General features: G+C 35.4%; 1 protein-coding gene and 1 pseudogene across 1 annotated transcript in view; one reads left to right on the top strand and one right to left on the bottom strand.

The window, feature by feature from the left end:
- Positions 1-22,278, top strand: part of LOC132027305 (phospholipid-transporting ATPase ABCA3-like) — a 174,484-nt gene that overhangs the window by 40,734 nt on the left and 111,472 nt on the right. The window contains exons 11-12 of the mRNA XM_059416057.1: positions 7,422-7,539; positions 17,516-17,670. Coding sequence (XP_059272040.1) covers positions 7,422-7,539; positions 17,516-17,670 — 273 coding nt within the window. The remainder of the gene's footprint in view (positions 1-7,421; positions 7,540-17,515; positions 17,671-22,278) is intronic.
- LOC132027318 (U2 spliceosomal RNA) lies at positions 17,670-17,837 on the bottom strand (annotated as a pseudogene).

Here is a 22,278-nt window from a genome sequence, read left to right as displayed (position 1 = left end):
TTTATTTCCTTGTTGATCTTTTGCTTGGATGATCTGCCCATTTCAGTGATAGGGGTGTTAAAGTCCCCTACTATTATTGTACTATTGTCAATGTGTTTCTTTGATTTTGTTATTATTTGGCTTATATAGTTGGCTGCTCCCATGTTAGGGGCATAGATATTAAAATTGTTAGAGCTTCTTGTTGGACAGACCCTTTGAGTATGATATAGTGTCCTTCCTCATCTCTTATTATAGTCTTTGGCTTAAGATCAAATTTATCTGATACAATGATTGTCACCTCAGCTTTCTTTTGATGTCCATTAGCATGGTAAGTTGTTTTCCATCCCCTCACCTTAAATCTGGAGGTGTCTTTGCGTCTAAAATGAGTTTCTTGTAGACTGCATATTGATGGGTTTTATTTTTCTATCCATTCTGATACCTTGTGTCTTTTGATTGGGGCACTTAGTCCATTTACATTCCAGGTAACTATTGGAAGATACATATTTAGTGCCACTGTATTGTCTATAAGTGACTTACTTAGACAATAAGTGACTTATTGTCTCTGTTCCTTTCTGGTCTACTACTTTGCTCTCTCTTTGCTTAGAGGACCCCTTTCAATATTTTCTGTAGGGCTGCTTTGGAGTTTGCAAATTCCTTTCATTTTTGTTTGTCCTGGAGCCTTTTTATCTATCCTTCTATTTCAGTGATAACCTATCTGAATACAGTTCTTGGCTGCATGTCTTTCTCATTTAGTGCCAGTCTTTTGTGGCCTGCCAGGTCTCAGTGGATAAGTCTGCTACCAATCTAATATTTCTACCATTGTATGTTACAGACTTCTTGTACTGAGCTTCTTTCAGGATTTTCTCTTTGTCACTGAGATTTGTAAGTTTTACTATTAGATGACAAGGTGTGGACCTATTTTTATTGGTTTTGAGGGGGGCTCTCTGTGCCTCCTGGATTTTGATGTTTGTTCCCTTTGCCATATTAGGGAAATTCTCTACTATAATTCACTCCAATATACCCTCTTCCCCCCTCTCTTTCTTCTTTTTCTGGAATCCCAATTATTCTAATGTTGTTTCGTCTTATGGTATCACTTATCTCTCAAATTCTCCCCTCGTGTTCCAGTAGTTGTTTGTCTCTCTTTTGCTCAGCTTCTTTATTCTCCATCATTTGGTCTTCTATATCACTAATTCTCTCTTCTGCCTCTTTTATCCTGGCAGTAAGAGCCTCCATTTTTGATTCCACCTCATTAGTAGCTTTTTTTAATTTCAACTTGGTTAGATTTTTGTTCTTTTATTTCTCCAGAAAAGGATTTTATTTCTTCAGAAAGATATTTTCTAATATCTCCCATGCCTTTTTCAAGCCCAGCTAGCACCTTCGGAATCATCATTCTAAACTCTAGTTCTGACATATTACCAATGTCCATATTGGTCTGTAGGGACCAAGGTTTCTAGCAGTTGGTGCTGCCTCTTGGTTATTTTTGTGGTGAGTTTTTCCGCCTTGTCATTTTATCCAGATAAGAATATATGAATGACCCCTGAGGCTAATAATACATTATATGTTTTTTAAAAAATTATTTTAAAAAACCAATCATAATTAAAAATGGAAAAAAAAAGAATATATGAACGATGGAATAAAATACTAAAAGGGTTCCAAAGACCCCAGAAAATGTATGATAACCAAATCAGAAGAGACCCAAGACTGGGGGGAGAAGAAAGGAGGGAAAAAGAAATTAAAATATATATATGTGTGTGTGTGTGTGTGTGTGTGTGTGTACGTATATATATATATGACTGGTGAATAGAACAGAGCCACCCACTTGACTTTGAGTGTATTTTGGTCTCTTAGAAGAAGCTACCTCCCAAAATTTTAAAGAAATTGTGTGTGTGTGTGTGTGTGTGTGTGTGTGTATGTATATATGTATATACGTACACAAGTACATGCACACAAGTAAGGGTAAATACATTAAAGGGATGGAATATGACTATAAAGATGAAAATTTTTAAAAGATACATATAATGTATTTACCCTTATTTGTGTGTGTGTGTGTGTGTGTACACACATATATGCACACACCAAAAATAAGGGTAAATACATTGAAGGGATGGAACATGACTATAAAGATGAAAAATTTTAAAAAATTCTAAAAAAGGGATTGATAAGGTAAATTGGAAAAGAAAAAAAAGAGGAGTGCATGTGCTCAGGCAGGAGACCAGAACAAAACTCTGTGCTTAATTTAGGGTATATTTTGATCTATTAGAAGAATTTGTATCCCAAAACTTTTTAGAAAAAACCTATATGTATACAAAAAATAAGGTTTAATACAATGAAGGGATAAAATAGAACTATAATAATGACTTATTTTTTTCTTAAGAAAGGTATTGTTAAGATAAACTAGTTAAAAAATGTTAAAAGAGGAAAGTTTAAAAAAAGGAATAAGAAAAATAAAATAAGAAAAAAATTAACTTTGCAAGACTAAAGGATCATGGGGGAAAAGCCATGAATTGTTTGCATTGCTTTCCCCTTAGCTCTGGAGTTCTGCTCTTCTCCTTGATTGGTGAGTTTGGTCTTGGCTGGATTTTCTTGGTAATCTTCTGGGAGGAGGGGCCTGTTGCAGTGATTCTCAAATGTCTTTGCCCCAGGCAGAATTGCACCACCCTTGCCAGGGGCTAGGCTAAGTAATCTGCTTGGGTTTGGTCTCAGGAGCTTTTGTTCCCTGAATACTTTCCATAAAGCTCTGGAGGACAGGAATGAAAATGGTGGCCTTCTAATTTCTGGTCTGGAGGAGCCGAGCTTAGGGTCCCACTCCTCAGTGTGCTCAGAGATAAGCCATCAATCACTCCTGTCTCCCTGGTCTCCGGCCATGTTCTGTGCTCACCCAGCCTGTGACTGAGTGTTTCTATCTCTGGTGCACAGCCCTGTTTGGAGTCTCCAAACCCAGGAGATTCCTGCCACACTGCTCCTCCCAGAGGAGGAAGGTGAATCTCCCTGGATCTGTCCCTTGTGGGGTCTCTTCTCGAAGAACAGTGGCCCGACTGTGCCTTGGATCATGGCTTAATGTAACCCTGATCTGAAAGCTCACTCCTCGGCTCTGTCTCTGTAGTCGGCTTCCCTGCTCTGATGCCTGGGAGTTCTGCCACACTCAGAAATTCCCGTTCTTTCTGTGACCCCGCGGGACCTGAGACCATACTATCTCCACAAGTGTTCCACCCCTGGTTACCCTCTAGATTGATGTCCCTCAGTGGAGTAGACTTCTAAAATTTCTGATTTTGTGCTGTGCTGCTCTACTGCTTGCTGGGAGCCAGCCCCTCCCACCATGGTCTATCTTGCTGTAGCTTTAGATTCACTTTTCCACATATCCTACTTTCCAGAAAGTGATCGATTTTCTGTTCCTAGAATTTCTGCTCTGCTCTTCCATCTCCTGTTGAGTTTGAGTTTGTAGGTATTCAGAATGGTTTGATAACTATGTAGCTGAACTCCTGAGACCTGATGTCCTATCAGTTGGCTACTCCTCCACCATCTTGCCTCTCTCCTCTTTTTCTTTTTTCTTTTGCAGCATCTAACCTGCATTTGTATATATCATGCATTATATTTTCATTTTAGAAATTAGTTTTTATCACTATAAGTTATGTTTCTTTTTAGTTTTTATCTTCTTTTCCTCTTACCTTAAATTCAGTTAGCCAACAAATAATACATTAGTAGCTTTTCTTGTAAAGTTCAGTAATACATTAGTTGCATATAACACCCAGTGCTCATCACTTCACATGACCTCCTTACTGCCCATCAACCACTTACCCCATCCCCGCACTCAACTCCCTTTCCACAACCATCAGTTTGTTTCCTGGAGTCATGGTTTGTGTCCCTCTCTGATTTCTTCCCAATCAGTTTTTTCTCCTTGTCCCTGCAATACTCTACACTATTCCTTATATTCTGCATGTGAGTGAAACCATATGATACTGTCTTTCTCTCCTTAACTTATTTCACTTAGCATAATCCCCTGTAGTTCCATCCATATCAATGTAAATGGTAGGTAGTCATCCTTTCTGATGGCTGACTAATACTCCATTCTATATCTGAACCACATCTTCTTAATCGTTTCATCTGTTGAAGGACATCTCAGCTCCTTCCACAGTTTGGCTATTGTAGACATTGCTGCTATGAACATTGGGGTGCATGTGCCCCTTCTTTCACTACATCTGTATTTTGGGGGTAAATACCCAGTAGTGCAATTGCTGAGTCGTAGGGTAGCTCTATTTTGAACATCCTGAGGAAACTCCATACTGTTTTCCAGAGTGGCTACACCAGCTTGCATTCCTACCAACAGTGTAAGAGAGGTCACCTTTCTCCACAACCTTTCCAACATTTGTTGTTTCCTGACTTGTTAATTTTTGCCACTCTAACTGGTGTAAGGTGGTATGTCATTGTAGTTTTGATATGTATTTTCCTGATGACAAGTAATATGGAGCATTTTTTCATGTGTCTTTGGCCATTTGTATGTATTCTTGGGAGAAGTGTCTGTTCATGTCTTCTGCCCATTCTTTGACTGGATTTTTTGTTTTCCAGATGTTGATTTTGAGAAGTTCTTTAAAGATCTTGGATACCAGCCCTCTGTACTGTCATTTGTAAATATCTTCTTCCATTCCATAGGTTACCTTTTAGTTTTGTTGACTATGTCCTTTGCTGTGCAGAAGTTTTTATCTTGATAAGGTCCAAATACTTTAGTTTTGCTTTTGTTTCCTTTGCCTTTAGAGATGTGTATTGCAAGAAATTGCTGTGACTGCCTGTGTTCTCCTCTAGAATTTTGATGGATTCCTTTCCCATACTGAAGTCTTTCATCCATTTTGAGTTTATCTCTGCATACGATGGAAGAAAGTAATTCAGTTTCATTCTTCTCTTTGTGGCTGTCCAATTTTCCCAGCACCGCTTATTGAAGAGACTGTCTTTTTTTTCCATTGGATATTCATTCCTGCTTTGTTAAAAATTAGTTGAGAGTCCATATCTTGGCTCTCTGTTCTGTTCCATTGATCTATGTGCCTGTTTTGTGCCAGTACCATGCTGTTTTAATGATAACAGCTTTGCAATATAGGATGAAGTCAGGCAACGTGATGCCCCCAGTTTTGGTTTTCTTTTTCAACATTCTCCTGACTATTTGGTATCCTTTCTGGTTCCATATAAATTTGGGGATTGTTTGTCCCAGGTCTGTGAAAAATGCCAATGGAATTTTGATAGGAATTGTACTGAATGTGTAGATTGCTCTGGGTACTATAGACATTTTCACAATGTTAATTTTTCCAATCCATGAGCATGGAGTGCTTTTCCATCTTTTTGTGTCTTCCTCACTTTCTTTCATAAGTGTTCTATAGTTTCTAGAGTATATATCCTTTATTTCTTTGGTTAGGTTTATTCCTAGGTATCTCTTATGAGTTTTGCTGCAATTGTAAATAGGATCAATTCCTTCGCTTCTGTTTCTTCAATCACATTGTTAGTGTACAGAAATTCTTCTGAAACTGTTCCAAAAAGTAGAAATGGAGGGAAAACTTCCAATTTCATTCTATGAAGCCAGCATTACCTTAATCCCCAAACCAGAGAAAATCCCCTCTCAGAGGATAATTACAGACCAATATCCCTGATGAACATGGATAAAAATATATTCTTACAATTTCTATGCTTATCATATCTTTTAATAGATAAGATGACTCCATAAATAAGGTGGGGGGGAAGTCCTATAACAAATTTTTATTTAGGGGAGTAAAAAAGTGGGAGAAAGTTTATAATAATCACTTCCTATGTCATTTCTAGAAGCCAAAGTCTATTAAAGTTGTAATTAGTTGTGGAGCATGAGGAATAACATGGAGGACATTGGGAGATGGAGAGAAGTGAGATGGGGGAAGTCTGAGGGGGAGTCAAATCATGAGAGACTGTGGACTCTGAGAAACAAACTGAGGGTTTTGGAGGGGAGGAAGATTGAGGGATGGGTGCACCTGGTGGTGGGTATTATGGAGGGCACATATTACATGGAGCACTGGGTTTGGTGTATAAACAATGAATTTTAGAACAGTGAAAAGAAATAAAATGGGAAAAAAAAAGAAATGCAGCTGAGTTCTGTCTTGATTTTTTTATCCTGCCATGTTGCTGAAGTGGAGTCTTTAGGATTTTCCACATGAAGTATCATGCCATCTTCGAAGAGTGAAAAAGTTTGAGTTTTTCTTTGCCAGTTTGCTTTTTATTTCTTTTCATTGTCTGATTGCTGAGGCTAGGACTTCTAGTATTGTGTTGAACAGCAGTGGTGAGAGTAGGCATCCCTGTCATGTTCCTGACCTTAGGGAAAATCTCTCAGATTTTCCCCCATTGAGAATGATATTTGCTGTGGGCTGTTCATGGATGGCTTTTATGATATTGAGGTATGTTCCCTTTATCCCTATATTTTGAAGAATTTTAATCAAGAAAGGATGCTGTATTTTATCAAATGCTTTTTCTGCATCAGTTGAGAGGATCATATGGTTCTTGTACTTTCTTTTATTAATGTGGTGTATCATATTGATTGATTTGCAAATGTGAAACTACCCTGGCATCCCAGGAATAATCCCATCTGGTCATGGTGAATAATCTTTTTAATATAGTGTTGGATCCTACTGGGTAGTATCTTAGTGAGAATTTTGGCATCCATGTTTATCAGGGATATTGCTCTATAATTTTTCTTTCTGGCAGGGTCTTTGTCTGGTTTTGGGATCAAGGTAATGCTGGCCTCATAGAGTTTGAAAGTGTTCCTTCCATTTCTATTTTTTGAAACAGCTTCAGAAATTAGTAAATGTATTAATTCTGCTTAGAATCTCAAGAATTTCCGGGCATGCTCTTGTGAATCACCAAACTTCTGGCTGAAATCATGGCATCAGTGGCAACTTCTATGAAGTTTCCTAGCTCTTACTATAATTGAGTAAGCCCGTAATTACTATATTACACTCTTCCAACATAGACTATAGAAGGGCCTCCATTTTCCTTACCAGATCACACCTATTTTGCCTAATATATAAACTCAGTGACCTACAAATGTTGTTCATTGTTCACATTATCTTTTTTCACAAGTTGGTAGTATAAGGTTGCTTTTTTTTTTTTTTTTTTTTTTTTACTTCTTTGTTGAACTATAGTTGACTCATAGTGTTACATTAGCTTCAGGTGGACAACATAGTTATTTGACAAGTGTGTATGTTATGTTGCACTCACCACCAGCAAACTACCACCTGTCACCCTACAATGCTGTTATAGTACCATTGACCATATCCTCTGTACTATACCTTTCATGCCCATGACTTGCATAACTGGAAACCTGTACCTCCTATCTTCACCTGTTTTATAATGTTGTTTCTTCTAAGGGTAGAGTATGTGAGTGTTTTGTCTTTCATAAGTGATAGTGACAGATAACAATTCTTTCTTTTATCTCACAGGAATTTGGTGACAAAGTAGTAGTAAACAACATGTCTTTGAATTTATATAAGGGGCAAATCACTATTCTTCTAGGACAAAATGGGGCAGGAAAAACCACAGTCTTGTCTCTTCTCATAGGTATGTATTTATTTCTGTTTAGAGCAGAAGTCAGGTTCCTTCTAAGGCTTCAAACCAATCAGCACCTTGTGGTATTGAGTATGTTGTTATTTCAGTGTTGCGGTTTTTATTACACTTTAATTATTTACAACCAAGATGCCCTTGGTAATGTAATAAATTGATTCATTTATTCAATGAAAATACTTATATGCCTATCCTTTTATAGGAATTGGTAATACAGTGATGATTACAGGGTTGTTACCCTCAATTTTGTACGCTGGTGGAGATAGAGGAAAGAAACTTGAAACTAACATCATAAGTGTAAAAGGAGATGTTATATGTGGGATGCTGTTCACCTAACAGAATGCAACATAACCTGTCTTGGGGGTGGTGAGAAAAAGGGAAGTATCATCAAATCTGAGACAAATAGGATATCTAAAGGTCCATGAATGGAACCAAAGAATATTATAGACACAGCAAAGACTAGGAGACTTGAAAGGAGGGAACTAACTAGATCAGAGATAGAATCTGAATAATAGCAAAAGGTAAAGCTAGAGGAATAATCAAGTGGTCAAATCATGAAAGGTTTGAGGGAAGCCATGCTATGAAGATTAGAATTTTTTTTTTTTTTAAAGATTCATTTATTTATTTGACAGAGAGAGAGATCACAAGTTAGGCAGAGAGGCAGGCAGAGAGAGAGGAGGAAGCAGGCTCCCTGCTGAGCAGAGAGCCCGATGTGGGGGACTCAATCCCAGGACTCTGAGATCATGACCTGAACCGAAGGCAGCGGCTTAACCCACTGAGCCACCCAGGCGCCCCCATATGAAGATTAGAATTTATGCTGACTGCAATAAGAAGCCATGGGAGAATATTTTATATAAGTTTATATGTTAGACACACTGCATTCACCAAAAGGGAAGAATGGATAGATAAGGAGTACTATGGACAACTAGAATCATGAATCCCATGTTGTGTATGAGGTTAGCATAGGTTCTAGAGGCTGGAACAGGGCTGAGCCTAGTAGTTGAAATATAACAACCTCCCCTTTGAAACTAAAATGATGCCAAAACTAGCTCAGGAAGGACAGACACTACCTGCATTCTCTGCTATTTTATATATTTGAACTGATTTCCTCTAGGTCTCTTTTAAACCTCTTCTTAACAACATGGCTACCTAGGTAGTATCACAAGGTTATGATCTGAATTGTCATTAACCTCACGATAATATATGCATTATATATAGTTGATATGCTTTACATGTTATCTTGGAACACAACCATGTTCTACATGTAATGACAGAACACATATAATGCACTTTTCCATCTGTATATGGTCATGCCCTTTCTCTCCATGGGAGTGCCTGAACCATCAGTCCACCTATTGAAATCCTATTCATACACCAAGAATGAGCTCAGAAGCAACCATTAGGAGCAAATTCTCAGAGATGGTAACTCCAGGTTCTGGTCCCTTCATAGGCAAGGTATATACAAACAAGCACAAAATGTCAGAATCAATTTTGCCAGAACTCGGGAAACAGGAAAAGGCTTACAGCAATTAAACAAGACTAAATGAAGATAGAGGTAACTTAGAAGCAGGAGGTGAGAGTCACATCAGAAATATGGTGAACTCGGAAGCTCCAGACCCTCCTCCCCATAGAGACACTAAGTTAACAATAATATGCAGACAAACATACCTTTTTAGAAACTCCAAAAACAAGTTTGGATGCTGCAGCATGCATATGTATGCATGTCAAATACCAAAAAGGGCAGGAACCTTATGGCGTTTTCTCACCCCAACTCCTCTACTAGCATGTCATGGCACAATGAGGAGGAAATGCGCCAATTCCAAGCTACTCCCTTGGGACAGAAAGAAAAGACTAGAACTTCTATCCAATGTTCTGGCTTGTCTAGGGACTGCCCAAGGGACTGGTTTCTGCTTTGCCTAATGGAGAACTAATGGGAGTGGCAATGTATTATGGATGACAGTTTGGAAGTCACAGGAAAACACAGGCAAATGCTGCAGCACTTTAAAGTATTTTAAGGCAGCAGGAAATGTGCAATTCCCCACTCAGATGCCAAGGAAGCAACAGAAAATATGCAGAGAACTACAAAAGAAACAAAATCACCAAGATGCTTAAGGAAATTAAGATAGTTTGGAGCGGCCGTATATAGCAGAATGAAAACATATGCAAAACCCCAAAGACCCATCCCCAGAAAATATTTTAAGGTCCCAAAACCTGAGGTGATGGGTGAAGGACTTCCCATGCATGAAGCTAGTCCATAAATACTATGAGAGATGTCTGTTTTTAAATATTTAAATATCAACGAAATACAAGGCATACAAAACACGCGCACGTGCACGCACACACACACACACACACACACACACGGAAACCTGCCCCAAAGTAACAAAATAAAGCACTAGAACATGACCCTAAAGAAACACAGATCTCTGAATTACCTGGCAAAAAGTCATTTTAAGATTTTCAGAGAACACAGACAACAAAATGAAATGAGGAAAACTATGCATAAACAAAATCCTAATAGAGGTAGAAGTAATTTTTTAAAAACCCACACAAATCCTGAATATGGAAAATGTAAGTACTAATTTGAAAATTTTTATTAGAGGGTTTCAACATCAGAGTTGAGCAGGTAGGAAAATGAACTAGCAAACTTGAAGATAGGCTATTTGCAATTATTAAGTCAGAGGAGTGAAAAGAAAAAAGAATGAAGAAAAGTGAAGAAGCCTAAATGACTTATGGAATATCAAGTGAGCCACTGTATGCACTATGAATTGACAAACCTAGACTAGGTTTGTCAATTATGTTTCTCTTTTTAAAAACCAACCTTACTTTCAGTGATTTCTTTTACTATTTTTCTAGTCTCCATTTTGGTTATTTTTTGGTAATATTTTTATTTCCTTCCTTCTGCAAATCTTGGAATTAGTTATTTTTCTAGTTTTTTGAGATGTAAAGTTAGGATGTGTATTTTTTACCTTTTTTATTTTATAATGAACACTTATCAGTATTAACTACTTTTTTAGTGCTGTTTTTGCTATATTCCATAGGTTTTAATATTTTGTATTTTCCTTTTTATTTGTCTCAAAATATTTTCTAACTTTCCTTTTTCCCCCATTTTTTGAACAATTTGTTTTCCAGGAATGTTATGTTTAATTTCCACATTTATGAATTTTTTAATTTTTATTCTTTTGCTTCCTGGTTTCATCCCATTGTGGTTTGAAAAGATACTCGGCATATGACTTGAGTCTTAAATTTGTTATTTACAACTTAAAATTGTGTATGATACTTTGTCACTTAACATATGATATATCCTGGAGAATGTTTTATGTGCATTTGAAAAGATGTATATTTTCTGCTGTTAGAATGCTTATTAGATCCATTTGGTCCCTAGTGTTGTTCACTTCTGTTTCATCATTGATTATCTGTCTAGATGTCTTATCCATTATTGAAAGTGTGATATTGAAGTCTCCATGTAATATAATACTGCTACTATGTAATCTTCCCTGTAGCTCTGCCAATGTTTACTTAATATATGTAGGTGCTCTAATGTTGGACACATATATTTATAATTGTTATATCTTTCTGTAACTTTAATTATTTATTATGTGATATAACCGTTATATAATACTGTTCTCTCTCTCGTGAATATCTTTTCTCATGCCTTCCTTTTTTGCTTATATATGTCCTTAAATCTAAAGTTCCTTGTAGAATAACAAGTGATGGTTAGGATTTGGAGAAAGGGGAGACCTCTTACACTGTTGATGGGAATGCAAGCTGGTACAGTCACTCTAGTAAACAATATGGAGGTTCCTCAGGTCATTAAAAATAGAGCTACCCTATGACAGAGCAGTTGCACTATGACTACTTTGGAGTATTTAACCCATAGATACAGTGAAAAGAAGGGGCACCAGTACCCCAATGTTCATAACAGCAATGCCCACAATAGCCAAACTGTGGAAGGAGCTGAGATGTCCTTCAACAGATGAATGGATAAAGAAGATATGGTGTATTTATACACTGGAATATAACTTAGACATCAGGATGAATATCTACCATTTACATTGACATGGATGGAACTAGAGGGGATTATGCTAAGTGAAATAAGTCAACCAGAGAAAGACAATTACATGGTTTCACTAGTGTGGAACATAAGGAATAATGCAGAGGATGAAAGGGGTGAGGGGGGGGAAACTGGGAAGAAATTAGAGAGGGAGATAAACCACATGAGACTCTTGACTCCAGGAAGCAAACTGAAGGTTGTGGAAAGGGAGGTATATGGAAGGGTGAGGTAGCTGGGTGATGGGCGTTAAAGAGGGCATGTGATTTGATGAGCACTGGGTGATACACTCAAGTAATGAACATTATATCAAAAACTAATGATGTACTACTATACCTTGGCTAATTGAATTTAAATAAAATAAAAAGTAAAGGTCCTTGTAGAGAGCATTATAGTTAGGCATTGTTAGTTTATCCATTTTGGCCACTCTATATCTTTTTAGGTCTTTTCATTTAAACTTAAAGTAGTTATTAATAGGGAAGGGCTCACCATTGCCATTTTTAAAATTGTCTTTTCTATAGTTCTTTTGTCCTCTACTTTTTTCTTTCATAAATATATATATATTTATCTTAGACATATATATATATATTATATATTATCTTATATTACATACTTTGATTTGTTTCTCTTTGTGTTTTATGTTTATTCTGTAGGTATTTTCTTTATGGTTACCTTGGAACTTACATAAAATATTTTATAGTTATAATATTCTATTTAAATTAGTAACAACTGACCTTCAATCACAAACAGAACTCAATTTTATTTCTTCCACATGAACATGCTTTATGTTAATGTCACAATTGACATCTTTTTTATGTTGTATGCTGATGAACATTTTTATATGTATAGTATTTTAATACTTTTGTCTTTTAATTTTTATACAAAAAATGAGTGATTTACTCACCACTATTTTACATGTATTATACTCACCATAGCATTATAGTGTTCTGTATTTGTCTACATTATTTACCTTTACAATGAGTTTTATATTTTAATATGCTTTCATATTACCATTTAGCATCTTTATGTTTCATCCTGAAGAACTCTTAACATTTCTTGTAATGGAGGTCTCCTAGTAATGAACTCTCAACTTTTGTTTGTCTGGTAGTCTTAATTTCTTGTTATTCTTTCATTTTTGAAAGACAGTTTTGCTAGGTAATAATGATTCAACAATTCCCTACGTCACTCAGTGCTCATCACAATAAGTGTAGTCCTTTTTCAATCTTAATTCCACAGTAGTTAACATACAGTGCTATATTAGTTTTAGCTGTACAATACAGTGATTCAATAGTCCCATATATTACTCAGTGCTCATCAAGGTCTTCATCTTTTTCTTGATTAAGTATTGCGTTGCTGCAAACCTTTGAATACTTTTCTGAGTTTAGCAAGTTGATTCTGGTAGTTTTTGCTTTTTTTTTTCTTAGTATACAAAAACAGGTGCTTTTTTACTTCCCTGATATTCCACTATCATTGTCATTTAAAACACCTTAAAATGTAAGAATTTGAGTAATGATATGAGAAGGAAGGAACCTAATGAAAGTAAAATTCTAAATTTTTCACATCTTTTCAATAAATCTTTCTTAATTGTTTATAAAATATTAATGTTATTACTATGTAACATGATAGTTTGTGTTTAGTTTTTAAAGAACATAACATATTGAAATTTCCTTTTGTGATGTAGTCTGTATATATATTATTTCCAAGGCCACATTGTATTTTTAGTAGTTACATAGAATTCTTTTTAATAGCCATATAGTAGTCTTTTAAATTAATATGCGGTTGTTAACTTGTCATTTTCTTTTTAATTTTTTTTAGCATTTACCATCAATGCTAAATAAGTAGCCTTATTTAGATGTTTTTGAAAGACTTTTCCACTTTGGAATGTATTTAAAAAAATTCTTTTTAGATTTTATTTATTTATTTGCCAGAGATGACAAGTAGGCAAAGATGCAGGCAGAGAGAAAGAAGGGGAAGCAGGCTCCCTGCAGAGCAGAGAGCAAGATGTGGGGCTTGATCCCAGGACTCTGGCATCATGACCTGAGCTAAAGGCAGCAGCCTACCAGACCAAGCCACCCAGGAGTTCCAAGAAAGGGGAAGGGGAAGCAGGCTCCCTGCAGAGCAGAGAGCCGGATGTGGGGCTCCATCCCAGGACTGCAGGATCACGATCTGAGCCGAAGGCAGAGGCTTTAACTCAGTGAGCCACCCTGGTGCCCCTGGAGTATATTTTTAAATATAATTTTCAAAAATATATCTTAAGACTATAAATAGTCTTATTTATAGTCTTTTTCTGCACCTCAATAGATGCAGAAAAACATTTGACAAAATTCTACATCCACTTAAAGACTCTAAACAAACTGGGCATAGAGAGAACATACTTAACATATATAACAAAAGCCATATATGACAAGCCTGCAGCTAACATCATATTCAATAGTAAAAAGCTAAAAGCTTTTCCTCTAAAATCAGGAATAATACAAGGATGCCCACTCTTGCCTCTTTTATTTAACACAATTATCAATTAGGCAAGAAAAAGAAATAAAAGCATCAAAATCAAAAAGGAAAAAAATATTTACAGATGACATAATATATATAAAAAACTATAAAGATTCCACTAAAAAACTTTTGTAACTATTAATTCAGTAAAGTTGCAGGACATAAAGTCTGTCTACAAAAATCCATTGTGTTTCTATACACAAATAAACTGTCAGAGATGTGCCTGGGTGGCTCAGTTGGTTAAGCATCTGACTCTTGATTTCAGTTCAGGTCATGATCTCAGGGTTGTGATATCAAGCCCTGCATTGGGCTTGTACTGAGCATTGAGCCTTTTTGGGATTTTCTTTCCCTCTCCCTCTACCCCTCCCTCCCGGCTTGTGTTTTCTCTCTCTCAAAAATGAAAGAAAGAAAGAAGAAAACACCACATATAATTACATCAAAAAGAACAAAATACCTAGGAGCAAAATTAACCAAGGGGGTGAAGCACCTGTACACTGAAAGGAGTGAAAAGGAGTGAATAAGACATAAATAAGTGGAAGATACTCCATTAGTAACAATATTGTTAATATTGTTACCCAAAACAATCTACAAGTTCAGTGCAAATCCCATCAAAATTTTAATGGCATTTTTCACAGAAATAGAACAGACAGTCTTAAAATTTGTATGGAACTGCAGTAGTCCCTAAATAGTCAAAGCAATCTAGAGAAGGTATAAGCATCAAGCTTCCTTATTTCAAACTATGTTACAAAGCTAGTCATCAAAAATAGTATGGTATTGACATAAAAACAGACACAGAACAGTGAAACAGTATAGAGAGCCTAAAAATAAATGCATGCATATATGATCAGTTAATTTACAATAAAGGAGCCAAGAATACAATGGAGAAAGACAGTCCTGTCAATAAATGGTGTTGGGAAAACTGTACCACTCTCATACCATATACTAAAATCAACTCAAAGTGGCTCAAAGACATTAACATGTAAGACTTGAAACCACAAAACTCCTGGATGAAAATACAGGCATACAGTAGACTCTTTGACCTCAATCTTGGAGATGATTTTGGGGATTTGACACCAAAAACAAGGCAACAAAAAGCAGTGATAAATAAGTGTAGGGCTACATCAAACTAAAAAGCTTCACAGCAAAGAAAACAATAAAATGAAAAGTTACCCACTGAATAGGAGAAAATATTTGCAAATCATGTCTGGTAAGGTGTTAATATCCAAAATATATAAAGAACTCATGTGACTCATAGCAAAAAAAAAAAAAAATCCAATTTAAAAAATGGACAAAAGGGGCGCCTGGGTGGCTTAGTTGGTTGGACAACTGCCTTCAGCTTGGGTCATGATCCTGGAGTTCTGGAATCGAGTCCCGCATCGGGCTCCCACCTCCATGGGGAGTCTGCTTCTCCCTCTGACCTTCTCCTTGCTCACACTCTCTCTCAAATAAATAAATAAAATTAAAAATAAATAAATAAATAGATAAAATAAAAAATGGACAAAGGATTTGAATAGACATTTTTCAAGAGCAGAAAGCTAGATGGCTAACAAGTACATGAAAAGAGGCTCAACATCACTTACCATGGGGGAAATATAAATCAGAACCACAATGAGATACCACCTGATACCTGTTAGAATGGCTGTTTTCAAAATGCCGAGAAATAACAAGTGCTGAGAAGGATGTGGAGAAGAGGGAACCCTTGTGCACTGTTTGTGGAAATGTTAATTGGTGCAGCCACTATGGAGAACAGTATGAAGTTTCCTCAAAAAATTAAACATAAAACTACCATATGATTCAGCAGTTCCATTTCTGGGTATTTACTTGAAGGAAATGAAAACACAAATAAAGAGTTATCTGCTCCCATGTTTGTTTGTGGCATTATTTATAATAACCAAGGTATGGAAGCAACCTAAGTGTCCTTCAGTAGATGAATGGATTTAAAAAAAATGTGGAGTTGATCTTCCTACCGACCTGGATTTTTTGCCTTGGGATTATCATATGAATGCAAAATTTCTGTCTTTTTAAAACTTCTTTGTGGCCTCTTTGATAATAGCAGTTTAGCCTGTATCCTAACTCAATGTCCTCAAAGTCTGGTCCTCTGACCAGCAACATCATTAATATCACCTGGGAATGTGTTAGAAATGCAAGTTGTCATCAGCTAATGAATAGTTAAGATGTCTATATACCCAATGCATTATTATTCAGCCATAAGGATGAAGGAACTCTTGTTGTTTGTGACTAAATGGATGGACCTTAAGTTCATTATGCTAAGTGAAATAAGTTGGAGAAAGACAAATACTGTATAGTCTCACTTATATGTAGAATTTACAAAGAAAAAAAAATTCACAGATATAAAGAACAGATTGGTCGTTGCCAGAGTCAACAGATGGGGACTGGGCTAATAAATGAGTGAAGGTGATCAAAAGTTATAAATTTCCAGTTATAAGATAAATAAGTTATGGGATATAACATACCGCATGATGACTATAGTTAATTTTACTGTTTCATATATTTGAAAGTTGCTAAGAGAGTAGATCCTAAAAGTCTTCATCACAAGAAAAATATTATAATTGTGTATGGTGATATGCTAACTAGACATTGTATAATCATTTTTTGATATATGCAAATATCAAATCATTATGTTGTACACTGGAAACTAATATATTTTATGTCAACTCTGTTTCAAGTTTTAAAAAGAATGTATATTTTTAAACAAGATAAATGATTTATAGGATTTAAATGGTCTTATAGTTTTTTTTTTTTACATGTTATCAAATTGTTGCCCACAAAAAAAAAAAAATGTTGCCCACAAATCTGGACATTCTGTTATTAGTATTTAAATTTCTTGAAGACAAAAGTTAAATAATCCTAATCTTATATTTTTCTTTTTTTTTTTTTAGATACATTTACTTATCTTAGAGAGATGCAGATGCAGGGGGAGGGGCACAGGGAGACAAGGCAAGCAGACTCCCTGCTGAGTGAGGAGCCCAATATGGGGTCCAAACTCAGGACCCCAGAATCATGACCTGAGTCAAAATCAAGAATTAGAGACTCAACTGACTGAGCCACCCAGGAGCCTCAATATTATGTCATAACATCTACACAGTACCTATTTTGATCCACAAATACAGTAAAGTCTAATTGCAATGAGAATGTATTAGAGTATAGCAAATTATTTATGTTTTTATTATCAATATAATCCTTATCCATTGTAGAAAATTTGTATACAAAAGCAGAAAAGAAAAAAAAAGATAGCTTATCCCAATATCTAGGTGTAATTATTGATATTTTCTTAAACTATTCTGTAGGAGATAGTAATTCTTTTGAGTAATCTGCAAGCAGGCTGAATTTTAAGATACTAATTTACAATGTCTTATAATGCTCTCTCACCAATGCTCAGCTTCTTTTATGTCTTCTGCTTAATCACAGGTTGTTACCCTCCAACTAGAGGAAATGTTTATATTCATGGATTTGACATCTCAGAGAACATAATTGAGATTCGAAAAAACTTGGGCTTCTGTCCACAACATGACATGTTGTTTAATGACTTGACACTTTCAGAACACCTTTTTTTCTACTCTGTGGTGAGTCAGAAATGTTTTAAAACTATACAGTATATTTATTTTCTCTTTTGATATATAGACATGTGAAGTTTAACATTCAGCTAGCACCAGAGAATATTTTCATTATTCCAAAACACTCCCTCATGCTATTCCTACACTTGATCTTAGCCAAAAGGCTGAGAAGCGATTCCCTCGTGCTGTTCCTTTGTAGTTGTCCCTATCCCACCCTGGTAATCACTGGTCTATCCTAATCACTAGTGTCTTGTCTTATTGAGAATACCATATAAGTGGAATCATATGGTATGTAACCTTAAAAGATTAGCTCCTTACACAGAGCATAATGCCTTCAAGATCCATCCATACTTGTACGATCAGTATACGTTTCTTTTAATTGTTGGGTAGTATTTCATATTTAGACGTAATGCAGTACACCAATTAAAGGACACTTGGATTGTTTACATTTTGAGTATGAACAAAGCTGCTCTGAATTTCATGTGAAGTTTTTTGTGTGTAAACATAATTTTCCATTTCTCTCAGAATAAGATTACAGGATCATATTGTAAGTGTTTAACTTTATAAGAAACTATATAGTTTCTGTATAGTCACTGGAGTGACTGAACCATTTTGCACCCCTACCAGCAATGCAGGAAGATTTCAATTGCTCTGTATCCTTGCCAGAATTTGGTATTGTAATACTTTTTAATACCTTTTTTTGAAAGGGAGAGAGAGCTCAAGCAGGGATGGGGGAGGGAGAGGGAGAGAGAGACTTTCAAGCAGACTCCATACTCAGTGCACAGCTCGACATGGGGTTCAGTTTCATGACCCTGAGGTCATGATCTGAGCTGAAATCAAGAGTCAGATGTTTAACCAACTGAGCCACCGAGGCACCCCTTTACATCTTAGCATTTTAACCATTCTAGTAGATGTATAGATGTATATCCTCCTGGCTTTAATTTGCATTTCATGAATGGCTAATGGTGTTGATTATCTTTCACATGATTATTTCCCTTTTATACCCTCTTTGATGAAAGGCCCTTTGTACACTTTTAAAATCTGGGTTAATTTTGTTACTTAATTTTTTATAGTTCTTTATATATTCTGGATATATGTCCTTTGTTGGATAATGTACTTTGCAAACACTTTCCTATTTTTGTAGTTTGTCTTTTCATTTTCTTGGAAATGCTTTTTACAGAGCAAAGGTTTTTAATACTGAAATCCAATTTATCACATTTTTATCACATTTTTCTCAAAGGATCCTGCCTTTGCTGTCTTTTCTAGACTCTGTTCCTAACCCCCAAGACATGAAGATTTATTCTGTATATTCTATATTTTTTTATTTTCATGATACACTTAGATCTATGGTCCATTTGTGGGTTAGTCTTTGCTTAAAGGTATAAAATGTAGATCTAAGTTCATTGTCTTGCATATAGATGATCAAAGGTTCTAAAACCATTTTTCAAATATACTGTTTTTTCATCTTTGACTTGCTTTTTGCATTGTCAAAGATCAAATGGCCATATTTCTCTGGACTTACTTATCAACTCTCTTTTAATGTGCTATTGATCCACACTGCCCTGATTTGTATATCTTTATGGTACTTCTTAATATGGGATAATGCTATTCATCCAACTATATTCTTTTTCAAAAGTGTTTTAGCTATTATAGCTGTTTGACCCTTCCAGATAATTTGTGTATTATCTCTTTTGTGTCTACAACAGTTGTGCTGTGAGTTTGGTATTAGATTAAACCTGTATATCACTTCAGAGAAAGTTAATATTGTTACCATGTTGTGATTTCAAACCCTTGATCATGGTATTTCTCTCTGTTAATTTAAGTCTTTGCTATCATTACCATTTTTAGTTTTCAGTATACACATCCTTTATATATTTTTTATTAATTTATTTTCAGAAAAACAGTATTCATTATTTTTTCACCACACCCAGTGTTCCATGCAATCCGTGGCATCTATAATACCCACCACCTGGTATATTTTTTTCATTATTTGGATACTTAAAATGTTTTTTGATTTCCAGTTGTTCATTGCTTGTACATAGAAAAATGATTGATAATTGTATGTTAACCTATTATTCTTTGACCTTACTAAGCTCACTTAATAGGCTTAGGAGGGGTTTTTTTTGTAGATTCCTTGGATTTGTGCATAGACAATCATATTATTGGAGAATGGGGATAGTTTCTTTGTGCCAGTATGTTTACCTTTTCTTCCTTCCTTCCTTCCTTCCTTTTCTTCTTTCTTCTTTCTTTCTTTTTTCATGACACACTGGCTAGGAACAGCATAATGTGTGGGCATCCTTGACTTGCTTCTGATCTCTAGGGATAGCATTCTGGTTTTCACCATTAAATTTTTTTTCTGCAGATACCCTTTATCACTGTGAGGAAGTTTCCTTTCCTTGTTTTTTTAATTTGATTTTAATTCTAATATAGTTAGCATACAGTGTTATATTACTTTCAGGAGTACAAGATAGTGATTCAACAATTCTCTACATTAGGATACTGCTCATCACACTAAGTGTACTCTTAATTTCCTTCACCTGTTTCAGCCACCCCTGTTCTAGTTATCATCTATTCTCTGTAGTTATTTAAGAGTCTGTTTTTTGGTTTGTCTCTTTTTTCCTTTGGTCATTTGTTTCATTTCTTATATTCCATATGTGAGTGAAATAATTTGATATTTGTCTTCCTCTGACTGATTTATTTCTCTTGGCATCTATCCATGGTTTTGCAAATGGCAAAATTCCATTCCTTTTTATTGCTGAGTAATATTCCTGTGTGTGTGTGTGTGTGTGTGTGTATCACATCTTCTTTATGTGATTCAATGTTATTTAATGCCCTGTTCGTGTGGCTTCTAAAATGATCTGCATTCTCTTTCTAATGTAAGCATTTATTGCCATGATTTTTCCTCCTAAGCACTCATTTGTTGTACCCCACAAATTTTCATATAATTTTTTATATTTTCATTTTTATTCAGTTCAAAATATTTTCTACATTCATTGAGATTATTCTGTGACTCATCACTTGCAAGTATGATCTTTAATGTATAAGTGATGGGAGGTTGTCCTACTTTCTGTTATACTTTAATTCTATTTTGGTCAGAGATCATATTTTGTGTAATTATAAGTGTTTTGAAATTGCTAGGGTTTTATGACTGAGGATATGGTCTGTCTTGGTTACTATTCCATATGCACTTGAGAAGAATATGTTTTCTGCTGTTTGGTTGGAATTTTCTGTAAACATCAGTTAGATTCAATAACTTGTTCTTGTTTCATTCTTCTGTATATTTGCTGATTTCTGTCTGGTAATTCTGTTACTTAGGAGTATTTCTGAAATATCCTATTATAGTCATGTATTTTTCTATTATTCGTTTTCATTCTATTCATTTTTGTTTCCTGTGCTTTAAGTTCTGTTGTTAGAGGTATACACATTTAGGGTTATTATGTCTTATTATTCTCTTAGGAATATGCAGTGTCCGTCTTTTGTCTCTTTTAATTTTTTTTTGTTCTGAAATAAACTTTATCTGATATTAGTATAACATTCCAGCTTTCTTCTGATTTGTGCTTTTTGTCAATTAAGTTCAATTAGCCAACATATAGTACATCAGTGGTTTTTGATGTTGTGTTCAATGATTCTTTAGTTGCATATAATACCCAGTGTTTTGTGTTTTCATGGTGTATCTTCTTTAAACACTTCACCTTAAACTAACCTATATAATTAAATTTTAAGTGAGCTCATTGTACACACTGTGTAAAAAAGTCATGTTTTCTATACAATCTGAAAATTTATTTTAATTGATATGTTTAGATAATTTAGTAAATTATCTAAATTAAAAGCTAGTAAAATTATATCTAAATCTATCCTTTTATTATTCTCACTTTTTTTCTCTGTTTGCCCTTTCCAGTTTTATTTTGGGTTATTGGTTATTTTTTTAGTATTCCATTTTAGTTTGTCAATTGTGATGTTTACTATATTTCATATATACTTCCAGTGTTTGCTCTAGACATGGCAAAATACAGCCTTAGCTTTTCACAGTTATTTAGAATCAATATTTTTCTGACTTTATTTGGCATGTAGAAACCTTACCAATTACTTGTAGGTTTTTTTTTTCTTTTCAGCGTAACAGTATTCATGGCCATCTTGGTTCTCTCCATAGTTTGGCGACCATGGCCATTGCTGCTATAAACATTGGGGTACAGATGGCCCTTCTTTTCACTACATCTGTATCTTTGGGGTAAATACCCTGGAGTGCAATGGCAGGGTCATAGGGAAGTTCTATTTTTAATTTCTTGAGGAATCTCCACACTGTTCTCCAAAGTGGCTGCACCAACTTGCATTCCCACCAACAGTGGAAGAGGGTTCCCCTTTCTCCACATCCCCTCCAACACATGTTGTTTCCTGTCTTGCTAATTTTGGCCATTCTAAGTGGTGTAAGGTGGTATCTCAATGTGGTTTTAATTTGAATCTCTCTGATGGCTAGTGATGATGACCATTTTTTCCTGTGTCTGATAGGCATTTGTATGTCTTCATTGGAGAAGTCTCTGTTCATATCTTCTGCCCATTTTTTAATCTGATTTCTGTTTTGTGTGTGTTGAGTTTGAGAAGTTCTTTATAGATCGTGGA

Source organism: Mustela nigripes, chromosome 11 (assembly GCF_022355385.1).
Source record: "Mustela nigripes isolate SB6536 chromosome 11, MUSNIG.SB6536, whole genome shotgun sequence".
Lineage (NCBI taxonomy): Eukaryota > Metazoa > Chordata > Mammalia > Carnivora > Mustelidae > Mustela > Mustela nigripes.
The sequence above is the reverse complement of the archived record's forward strand: the minus strand, read 5'-3'. Positions and strand labels throughout refer to the sequence as shown.